Source organism: Arachis stenosperma, chromosome 9, assembly GCF_014773155.1.
Source record: "Arachis stenosperma cultivar V10309 chromosome 9, arast.V10309.gnm1.PFL2, whole genome shotgun sequence".
NCBI lineage: Eukaryota > Viridiplantae > Streptophyta > Magnoliopsida > Fabales > Fabaceae > Arachis > Arachis stenosperma.
The window spans coordinates 82,486,973-82,498,771 of NC_080385.1; the positions used below are offsets into that span (position 1 = coordinate 82,486,973).

General features: G+C 34.5%; 1 protein-coding gene across 3 annotated transcripts; it reads right to left on the bottom strand.

The window, feature by feature from the left end:
- Nucleotides 1-855: 855 nt before the first annotated feature.
- On the bottom strand, nt 856-7,364 carry LOC130951231 (serine/threonine-protein kinase Nek2-like). Of its 3 annotated transcripts, XM_057879873.1 has the most exons (16): nt 7,108-7,364; nt 6,926-6,969; nt 6,148-6,265; nt 5,925-5,991; nt 5,611-5,676; nt 5,391-5,437; nt 5,230-5,275; nt 5,037-5,117; nt 4,902-4,944; nt 4,735-4,784; nt 4,556-4,637; nt 4,410-4,459; nt 4,057-4,130; nt 3,752-3,803; nt 2,158-2,616; nt 856-1,785 (listed from the first exon to the last, which is right to left on the bottom strand). In XM_057879873.1, exons 3-16 carry the CDS (start codon nt 6,231-6,233, stop codon nt 1,159-1,161), a joined length of 1,830 nt encoding a protein of 609 aa, XP_057735856.1. In that variant the 5' UTR covers nt 6,234-6,265; nt 6,926-6,969; nt 7,108-7,364; the 3' UTR covers nt 856-1,158. The 3 variants fall into 3 exon arrangements, with proteins under 3 accessions (XP_057735856.1, XP_057735858.1, XP_057735857.1); XM_057879875.1 differs by lacking the exons at nt 5,230-5,275; nt 5,391-5,437; XM_057879874.1 differs by lacking the exons at nt 6,926-6,969; nt 7,108-7,364 and having other exon boundaries at nt 6,148-6,865.
- Between the last annotated feature and the right edge of the window lie 4,435 nt (nt 7,365-11,799).

An 11,799-nucleotide genomic window follows, 5' to 3' on the forward strand; every position in this document is an offset into this window, starting at 1 on the left:
ACAAGCAGGACTCAACTCTGGCAACGGGAATGAACCATCCTATCAGGGATGGTACCTGTTGCAGATTTCCTATTGGAGAACTACCCACTATGGTCGCTAACAACTCTCCTTTGTCTATCAATACCATCTCAGGTAACATTTAATTCCAAGTTACACACCCTACTAAAATGAGTTACTTGCAGATACCTCCAACTATCGTCCCATATACTCAGGAGCACTTTAGGAGCTTTGGACCACCATTGCATATGGCCCAATCACCTTCAACAGATTTGAGTAACTACTTCGTAAATATTTATTTATCATAAACAAACTATTTAAAAACTACAATAATCGTGAAACCTTGTGGATAATTCTTAAAGAAATATACCCCCCCCCCCCCCTCTTTTCTTTCCGCTAACTTTTTTCTTCTCTTTTTTGTTCTCTCTAATATTGTTTTAATATGGTCATATGATAGGAGCTTGAAACCTTATTTAGGAGTATTTAACACTCGATTCATTGACAAATCAGATACAAAGGGTAACGGCATCCACAGGATATGAAACTCAAGACACATTTTTCTTTTTTTAACTACTTTTAATGCTTTGATGGTCAACATTAAGTTCTAGATACTGAGTTGAAGCCAATTAAATAATGATTAATATTTGTTTTTCCTCTTATTCCCCTTGTGGTATGGTGATAGCAAAGTTTACTTCAACACGCCATAATATGTGGTAGGACATGTCGAAGAAAAGATCCAGAAACGATTCTCATAACGGGGTGAATCTGATTGATCCAAAAAGCTATGTTATGACAGGTATGTCATATGTCTAAATGCAGGCAATTTTACTTGCCTCAGTTTCACATCTGCTCAAGTAATCAAAATAGCAATTCAAATATGACAGAGCTAACATTAATATATTGGAAAATATCTACTATGAACATTGAACAACATAAACTAGTTCCACAAGTAATGTTACCATGAAATATCTATCGTCTGCTTCATTCATCACTTCTAATCATCATTAACTCTTTCACAAAAAAAAGAAAAAAAAAAAAGGCTAAACAGAGGATATGCGAATTTCTACAAAAACTCAACTGGCTAAACCGCTAAATAGGCTCCCGTGTGAGAAAAGATGCACTGAACACTACAAACATGATTAGAGTGCATATACGGCAATTTTACGGGGATTCTTCAGGGTTGAATGTGTTCTCTTTGAAGCTCTTACTCAACCAGATTGCAGTTTCCCTTGGGGAAACCTTCTCAGGCCCAAATGGTTTCAACAAAACCCCGAGTTCATCATACCTTGCCTGCTGCAGCAATCTTGCACTGAATTCAAGCAGCCCTTCCAAGGCTTCGGCCCTCTGTTGGTACGATGAAGTATCAAACTGTCGGCGGCGCAGATCCGAAGAGGTGTGACTCGATGCACCTGCTGTTGCATTTTGATCAGATGAACCACTTTTTTTGTCCTCGTCGTTTTCCTTCAACATGCTGCGCTTGATTCCTTGCCAAGTATCAGCATTACAAGCCCTAACAGAGGCTTTATCATATACATCTATTGTGCATTTGTCAATCACAGTTGATGATCTGTTGAATCGGAACAGTGGATCTTCATATGATGCTAATGGGAATTCAGCTATCTTATCAATTCGGGGAGAGTTGACTGAAATATCTGGTGAAGATACATGGCTAAGCAAACCAATACTACTAGGCCTGTGAGGAGGCTTCTGAGTACCCTTTGATGGCAATGGAAAGGATGCTCTGCGATTTGTTTGGGTAGATTTTGTGGAATTGTTTGAAGCAGGAAGCTGTAACCACAAACTTAAGGAAATCAGCTACGCAATGTACTTTTTCAGATACAGCAAGTTTCATTAGAATATTTACAAATATTAAGAAGCTGCGTCCTACCTTTTAGTATTAGAACATAATATACACAAACATCATATAGTAGAATCTCCACAATTGTGAAATGATGTTGGTTTTGTTAAATAACTAAAGCAAAACTTTTTTAGGATATGATTATTTATCCACTTTAGATACAAGACTAACTAAAGATAAGAAATTCCAACCAGAGAATTTAAAAACGGAACAGCCATCAATAATTCTTGACATTATTTTTGTTCACCTTTTATAAGCTAGTTTCATTTGGAAAAAGATACTAAAGAAAGTGGAGGACTTACAGATTGCCTTACTGCCTTAAGATCCTTTGTGGGTTCCATTAATTTCTTGTTGGTAGAAGAAAGTTTTGCATGACTGATCCTGGGAATCTTAGCCATACCAGAAGTTCTGGAGAGAACAGGCTTATGGATTGACTTCATTCCATGGCTACCTCTGACACTCAACTCTGCTAACCTCTGATTTAAATCATCTGGAGTACAATCTATTTCTAGGGTGGAACATACAGAATCTTGATCAGCTCCAGAAACACTAGGGTTTAGAGTCCGATCATTGCTAAAAGAACGCCTTTTATCCCTATAGATAGAAACATGTTCATCTTTCGGCTCCAAGAATCTGGTTTTCTTCATGTACTTGGATTCTGGCCATTGGACTGGTAATGAATTTTGCCTGGGGCTATTAATTTTGAGATGAATCTTAAGAACATATGGTTGAAGATGTGGGTGCCCAAGCAGCTCTGCAGCCTGCCACCAGAGGTACAAATCAATTGAGAAAATAGGTTCACATGACAGATCAGATAAAATATGGTGGTTAAGCACGTAGTGGAATATCTGCTACAAGACATTTGTAGAGAGACAAATAATTAAGCAACTAACAAGACATTCTACAAAAGGGAGTACGAAATCACAAGCATGACAAAAATTGTTAACAGTCATGTAGGCAGCTGCACTGCCACACAAGAAATCAATATTGATTTTTAGCAGAAGTTGATTAGAGATTATTCAGTACACTCAATGTTGTACATTTGCATAATTTTCAATAGTCAAAACAAGATTGTTTAGCCTTCAATGCTACATTATGAAAATAAGTAAGTGGGTTTCAACTAAGAGAAATAGTGTTACATGAGAATAATGGACTGTTAGATAATTTGTGAATGAAGCTGAACTATAAACATCAAAGTGGCAGCCACAAAGTATATGTCGAAACCTAAAGCAAAATGGAACATTTTCTCCATTCAAAATTAATAAGCATGGGTATTTTCTTTCATAGGCATAATCTTTGAGCAACAATGTGCTAAAAATACATTTTTTTAAAGGTAAAAAAGAGGTTACGTAAGAACCCTTTGCAACCAAATGTTACTTCAAGATCCCTTTTGACCTCTCAGCTAAAAATATTTTATGATGCAAACAGCAGAACTCTTTAAACGGTCATCCAATCAGATCTGTGTTTAGATGACCTTTTAAATAGTAGGTTTGAAAATTAGTTACTTCTGCCATTGTGGCAATGCACGATCGGTTGTGAGTGTAAAACTCATACACTGATAGTGCATGAAAATTCAGTCAAATAACATGGAAATTCTTGTTTCTTAGATACAACATCAACCCAACTAGTGGCTAACTAGAAAGGGATATATCCTATTAATTCATGTTTCGCACATTCCAAGCAGAGTCAAGAAAAACACAACTTAATACAGTAAATCAGAATACCTAATCGCACCTGATAAATTTCATTGCATGTTTAATTGTTTTGTGCATCATAACAGAATGACTATTTCTGTTCTAAGATTTATTTAATTCACACCGGGATGAAATATGATGCTAGATGTTGCATCAATGCATTACTTTGGATTGTTATTGGTTAGAGTTGTATTATACATACACTGGGCCTAAGCTCTGGATTTTTCCGCAGCATGCTTTTAACAAGACTTCGACTGCAAGGGGTGAAACAAATATGACTATATCAATAGTCAAGCAAACAATCCATAAAATAAATAATTCATCAATATATAGATTTACACAAAACCCACTCAGTATCTGGATAATACATGGCTGTTGCCTGTTGGTTGACAATGTAATAGATTTTTGAAAATGCTAAAACTTGAGTGTGTAAACATGAAACTGAAATGTGCAAATGACAAAGATTAGCAGCAAAAGTGACTACAGGATGCAAGAATCAGAACTTACAATGAACCAGAATATTTCGTTGGTAATGGAGCCACTATGGACCTATTAATCTTGTTAATCAATGCTTGTATATCCTATTCAAAGAAATTGAAAGATATTAGATACTTTAGTTGTGAACTTGCAGAAAGATATGAAAATAGATATGTGCACGTTTAATTATTTCAGAGATAATATGGAAAAAATGCAGCTAGATAAGTGCTACATTGTTAACATATATAAACATCAAAAGTATGATTAAGGAGAGCAGATCAATTAACAAAAATGCCATCCCTACCAAGGAACATATGGAATACAAATCAAAAGAAAAGAAAAGATACAGAAAAAGTAACAATTAAATTCAGAGAGAAACTTACAAATGCTTTAAATGCAGGCTTGAGTGATGTCATTTCATATATACAACATCCTGAATAACCGATTTCAGAGATCATAACACATATAGAAAGAAACCAATAACAGAAAACTTTAATCAATGAGCAAATGCCATATAATAAATACATACCCAGGGACCAAATATCCGATTTGGAACCATAAGGTATATCAGCTAGGAGCTCGGGGCACATGTAGCTAGGAGTTCCAACAACCTACATTACAAGACAATTACTCAGTGACGAAATGCATGTAATCAAGCCAAGTTACAATAATGTAGAAAGTTTAACTCATAGGTTACACATTTCTTACAGAGGAAGCAAGATCATCAGAAGTCAACATTTTGGCAAGTCCAAAATCACCTGCTCAACATTGATAACTTTTGAGCCAAATTTTAACCTTCAGGAAGATTCAGAACCAAAAGTAACAGTATTTGCTAGCAATAACAGCCTTATCAAACAAACATTAGAATAACTTACCGAGACGTATGTCTTGATCTTTTGTCAAGAATATATTTGAACACTGATGGAATCATTTCTGATTAGTATAACGTTTAATAAAATTTAGCCGAAAATAGATATAGAAACTCCTACAAAGAGAAGTGGTCCACCAACCTTGACATCACGATGAAGAATGTGGTTCATGTGCAAATAGTCAAGTGCCATAAGAAGTTGAACAAGCCACTTACAGAGTTTCTGCAAACAAATAATCAGAAATGTTATCATTATTCTTGTTCAAAGAAAAGTAATAACAATATCTGCAAGGAAAAAGGATCTTTTCTTTTAGAAAAAGAAATGAATAAACAACCTCCTCTGGGAACAGCAAACCATTAGCTTTTTTTATAGCTTCCGCCCTGTGTTTCATCAATGATTATCTTTTTAAAAAAAATGTTCATTCTCCAATTTATAAAAGCTGAAAGAACATAAAACCGTAACAATGCTAGAGGAAACTAGATAAAAGAGACGTACATATCCCCACCCTCACAGTAACCTATGATAATGCAGACATAGCAACCCTGAGAAAGAAGAAGCAAAAGTAGGTTAAGAGTTAAACTCCCTTGAGGATTTTATGATACAAAGGCCAGTAAATTTCCTGGCAATGTTGCCATAGGAGCTTATGATGGCAAGCTTATACTGAATCCAGCGATGTAGGAGATGAAAGATGAAGTAAATATTAGGAACTTCATACCTTTTCTACCCATGAATCTTTATACTCCACAATAAATGGGTTTCGAAATTTAGAAATAAGCTCCATCTACACAAGCATTAAAAATAGGTAAATTAGAATCTGAGATCATAACTTCACATTAAACACTTGAGTCAACAGAAGTCATTTACAGCTAAAATTGTTAAGTCTATAAGCAACTGAAATAAGTCTAGAAACTACATAAAGCACTGTGAATCATGCAGCCAAAAATGCAGGCTAAATAAGATTTTAGATAACAAAAAACGACAAAGACAATTAGTTAATCAACTTGTCCAAATATTATTTGAAGCTCTAACCTCCTGGTGTGCAGATCTACGAGTTCGCTCCGTTTGGCGTGCAAGGCGAATCTTCTTGAGTACATATCTAACCAGTCAAAAGACAAAGTTCAATGACACCGTTAACAATTATTTATGAAAAACAGTGTCAGTTAAAGTGCACAAATGAACAGAAACAATCAAACCGACCCAAAGAGCAAAAAAAGGGAAAGAAAGCAAGAGTTAAGGTAGGTTCCATCCTCACTTTTTCTTCTCATGCTTATGTCTCACGAGAAGCGCAGAACCGAAAGCACCTTTGCCAATTTGCTCAAGTATATCATACTGCTCCATGTCATCAGTTAATAATAAGATAATTCCTTCTCCTGGGTACAAACTAAGTCAAGCATGTTTGATCCTTACAAAAATATTACATAGAAACGTCTGAAGAAACAGGATGAGTTGAACGGAGTAAGTAAATAACAGTACTTGAAACTTGACAACTATTGCAATGCAACTAAGTGACAAATAAGGAGGATTCAATGGCAGCAAAGTAACTCAAGAAAATTGTAGATGCTTACAAGTTAACCTTTTCTCTCCCTTTCTCCTTTCTCACGCAGAAATTTACAATTGAAAGCAGTGGTGATTATGAAAGAAACCAACAATTACTAATCCTATTAAAAAAAAAAAAAGAAAATTTCTCTTTCTAATTATACATTTTTTTTTTCAAAACTACCTAATCAACAAGTAAACCAGGTTTAGTAACATTCACTATAACAAATTCACACATGATACAGATCTTAGTGTAAGATTCAAGTAACATGGATCACATGAAGTTATGCACAAAGATGAATAACCAAAGCACTAATTTACTGATTACTAGTAATTAGCAATAACTTAAAAGCAGGTTCCAACAGCAAAAATTACATATATCCATTTATTAGCTAGAAATCTAAACAGACACTAGAAACCGCTGAGAATTTGCGTTCGAAGAAAAAACAAGCACTGAGATCAGTTTCACTAAGCATGCTACTTTGCTTCCTCACCTTTCCACTACAATGCCGAAAACTTAACAGAATGCACCGTAAATCTAGCAAGAAAAACGAAAATAGTATTAAAAAAAAGGAAGCTTAAGGTTACGGTTACGGGAATGTGGAAGTTGAAAACGGTAAAACAGTGAAAACGGAGAGGAATTTGTAGTTGGAGAAGAGAGAGAAAAGAACTGTACCTGAGAAAGAAGTTGAATGGATCCAAAGGAAGGAGAGAAAGAAAAGGGTTCAGAGAGAGAATGCGACGAAGTGAGGTAGAAGAGAAATTGCAAAACGACAGCGTTGTTCAGGAAGAAGAAGCAGCAGCACTCGGAGTTGGAGAAGAAGCTCCTTCGCCATTTTCTTCTTCTTTCTTCTTCTTCAAAGTAACAAAATGACAAAATCCAGAGAGAGAGAGAGAGAGAGATAATAAATATTAATCGTAGTACTTCAACTTGAACTCTTTCCTACTCTGCATTTGCAGTAATAAAAAAATATTATTTATAACTTTTTTATTACTGTAATTGGTGTCTCTGTCATGTGCGAGAGAGAGTGTTGATATTTGATACCCGAAACCACCGTCCTGTAAGTGGGTGAGGGAAAATAATCAAAATATCAATGACATTGATAGGTTAGAGACCGGAGACCCATTTTTCCTTTCTCTTTTTTCTTTTTCTTTTATTATTTCATTAGACAAATGTTTTACTTAATTATTTTATGCCTCAAAAAAGTGTTTAAATGGATTTAATATCGATTAAATGTCAGTCACCAAAAAAAATATCGATTAAATGTCAATCAATATCTTAACACAAGTTTAGATTTATTGAATACTTACAAATTGTTTACTTAAAAAAAAAAAAAACTCAAATCATAAACATGTAGTCACGTAAGATATATTTCGAATTTTTTTATTACTATTATCAACTATTCTTTCTTAAGGAGTTGAGATAATAGTTAGGTAAGTACAAAATGAAATTTTATAATATAAAAGAACAAATAAATAATCAATTCATTCTTGGTTTATTTTTATAAAAGACTATACCACTCATAGTAAAAAAAGTAATCAAAATGCTATATTCATATATTCATATTGAAATTAGTCATTAAATTAATTATTATACATTTATATATGAAAAATATTAAAAATTAAAATTTATTATTTTTTATTATTATTTAATCATCAACTTAATTTTAGTAGTCAAATTCTTTTAATTTAATAATAATCTAATAACATATTTTATTTCATAATTTTAAACATTAATGATTAACTAATAACCCAAAATAATAAATTATAATAATCTTCTAATATTTTTTATATATTGTTCAATTTATTTTTAATATTTATTTTATATCGATAACTATTTAATAACTAAGTTTTGTTATACTTAATATAATTAAAAAATTATAATAAAATAGATCTTAATTATTCACTTTTAAAGATAGAATAATTTTTTAAAAATATTAGATAAACAAATTATTTTTTTAATCAAATTTAACTATTTTTTTTTGTTCTTCTTATATGTCTTCTCATTTTTTTAGTCTATTTTTATTATGTCAATAAATTATAAGATTAATTTAATTAAATTTAATTAATAAAAGAATTTAATCATATAATTTCACTGATAATTTTTTATTCAAAATAATATTGTCTTATAGGATTAAATAATCTTTAATTTTTGCAAAAGAGAATATTATTATGAATTAAAAAGATCGGTATAACTCAAATAATAAATAAATAATAATTATTTTGTCATTTATTTTAGCGTAAATCACCCGTATAAATCTAAGGCATGAAAAAATTATAGCAATCACCCAAATTAAAATATGTTACATATATGTCCCTAATGCATGTAATTATGTAAATCGAATGAGGCATTGTCGAATTACATATAACAATAGTAAATCGAATCAGGGCACGTTGAATTAGCATGTAAGAGTGTAATTTAAAATAGGGAGCTTCGATTTATTAGGGGAGCAAATGGTTTTGAGCTCGCTCATAGTAAATCGATACAGGTAGTGTTGATTTAAGTCATGGTTTTTGATTCATGGTAAATCGAAGCAGCACAATTCTATTTACATATAAGGTGGTTTCAATGTAAATCTATGACCCTAATTCGATTTACTCTCATTCCCGCTATATATAGAATTCGAATTTAGTTCATTCGAATTACATTTCACCTCCCAACCCCACCATATCCAAAAATCCAAAGAAAATATGGCCGTGCTACAAGTTTGATACCGAAGAAATGGAAGACAACCCAAATCGAATCTATCGATTAGATGGAGTCGCGCATATTGCTGGTAGCCTGCATGAAGATGTTAGTAAATATTTTTTTATTTTCTGCAAGAAATAAACTATGATTTAGCGATATTAAATCAGTTAGAACTTGATTATTAGAATGATTAGAATGTCTAAATTTCAAGTAGTAGTTATAGATTTAATTTAGGGATAATAGTGTGTTAGAAGTTGCTTAATGATATTGAGCCTTTTAGAACTTAAATATTATAATTGTTAGAATATGTAAATCTCGAATAATGGTTATAGCATTGATATAAGAATAGCAGTGTGTTAGAGTATTCAAATAACAACTGCATGTCAGATAAGGGATTCAGAGAGTTTAATAGAATTCTGGTTAAAGTATTTTTTTTATTAAAATTATCCGTTTTAGGTGATTGTTGTTTTGTAAAGTATTATGATTGTAATAGTATTTTTTCAATCTCATGCATCCCCATCGTTGTATCACGAGTATGAGGAGGCAGCATGGTATGCCGTTAGACGATAGGATCATGTCGTACCTCTAGATGGCTGGCCTGGCCCATCTCGCGAGGCTCAACAATTACTAGTTTAGGTTGGATGAGCCATTAGTCAATGCATTTGTGGAGAGATAGCGTCTGAAGACTCATACCTTTCATCTGCCATTCGGTGAGTGCATAATTACACTACAGGATGTAGCCTACCAGCTAGGGCTCCCAATAGACGGTAAGTACGTTAGTAGATGTCTGACAGACTCTGAGCAGTACATCGAGGGAGGCCTCGGCATGGGCTTGGTTTGAGGAGTTGTTGGGTGTGTTGCAGCCACTAGACTGCATCGATAAGTTCACTATGAAGTGCACTTGGATGCAGGAGACATTTAGTGACCTTCCCGAGGGCGCATACGAGGAGACAGTTCAGAGGTACGCGAGAACGTGCATCATGATATTATTATCGACGCAGCTCTTCGGTGACAAGTCTGGTACCCGCATGCATATCAGGTGGTTACCATACGTGGCGAGGTTAAAGGACATGGGCAGATATAGCTGGTGATTTGCCGCTCTGTCGTGGTTATATAGGTGCCTATGCCATGTGGCCAATAGGCACGTGGTTAAGTTGGTAGGACCACTGCAACTCCTCCAGTCATGGATCTCCTAGAGGTTCCCGGGATTTAGGTCTGATGGGTTGGTGCACGAAATTGACTCCTAATATTCGCACAAATAGACCGATAAGTGCACCGGATCGTCCAAGTAAAACCCTAGGTGAGTGAGGGTCGACCCCACGGAGATTGTTGGTTTGAACAAGTGATGGCTATCTTGTAGATCTTAGTAAGCCGGATAGAAAATATAGTTGTTGTGGAAAAACACATAAAAACAGAATAAATAAAGTGTTACTGGATAGGTGTGAAATCAGTGATGAGAGAACGGTTGAGGCTTCGGAGATGCTTCCTCCTTATGAATCAACTTTTCTCACTGTCTACTTCAACTTCTGATGATTCATTCCATGGCAGGCTGTAAGTGACTAACACCAGGTCAATGGTCATTAATCTCCTCTGCTTCAGATCAAATGCCAGGACAGTGGTCATCCAATCTGAACGGGGTGAAGCTCCTACAGTCCATTCCCTTGGTGATCTTACTCAAAGAGCCACAGACAAGGTCGGATCTTCTGGATTAGAGAATGTTGCGTCCTGATTCTAGGCTCTACCACAAAAGCCCTAATCGCCCTGTACCTCGGCTAAACTGATGTCTCCAAGTCCCCAACGAAGTCGTGGATTAGCCATATAAGAGATATATAATCAAACTTGTGGCTCAGTACTATCCTGTCAAGGACTCGCAAGAACCCATGTAGAATAAGGATGACGGTCAAGTTACACTCCCAATTCATTAGGATGAAGAACGAAGATACATCTTAGAATAGAATCAAGCATAGATTGAAATAGAATAATCATATTATTAATCCATAAAAGTCAGCAGAGCTCCTAACCTTAACCTAGGAAGTTAGTGACTCATAGCTTATAGAAAGTGGTCATGTATTCGAAAATATGCCATAAGGTAAAAGTCCTGAACAAGGGTGATCCTTGTTCTGTATATACTAATCTAATAACTAAGAAGTACAAAAATATGATAGAATAGACTAGAGGTGCGAAATCCATCCTTGGTCCCACTTGAGTTGAGTGTTTGGGCTAAGCCATGAGTTAGTACTCCCTCTGGGGCGTTGGTAGCTGGCGTTGAATGCCAGTTTTGAGACATCATTTCCAGAGCAAAGTATAGACTATTATATATTTATGGAATGCCTTGGATGTTAGCTTTCCATAGCTTTTGAGAGCACGCCATTTGGACTTCTGTAGCTCTAGAAATGCTCTTTTGAGTGCATGGAGGTCAAAATCTGACAGCATCTGCAGTCCTTTCTCTGTCTCTCAATCAGAATTTTCCAATGCTCCTCAATTTTAGCCAGAAAATACCTGAAATCATCATAAAACACACTAACTCAAAGTAAAATCCAAAAATATGAATTTTGCACTAAAACTTATGAAATTAAAATAAAACTTAAACAAAACTTAACAAAACTATTGCTTGTCCCCAAGCAACAAAAAACAAAGCAGGATTAAAAAGAAGAGAAGGATACAATAAATCTCAGAGTT

What these genes read in the sequence shown, in the direction of transcription:
- LOC130951231 (XM_057879873.1), bottom strand. Translation starts at nt 6,233, where the DNA reads ATGGAGCAGTATGATATACTTGAGCAAATTGGCAAAGGTGCTTTCGGT. An exon ending in TACTGTGAGGGTGGGGATAT is followed by an intron (nt 5,276 to 5,390) that starts GTACGTCTCTTT and finishes GATGAAACACAG; the next exon opens with GGCGGAAGCTATAAAAAAAG. An exon ending in TTCTTCATCGTGATGTCAAG is followed by an intron (nt 4,945 to 5,036) that starts GTTGGTGGACCA and finishes TGATTCCATCAG; the next exon opens with TGTTCAAATATATTCTTGAC.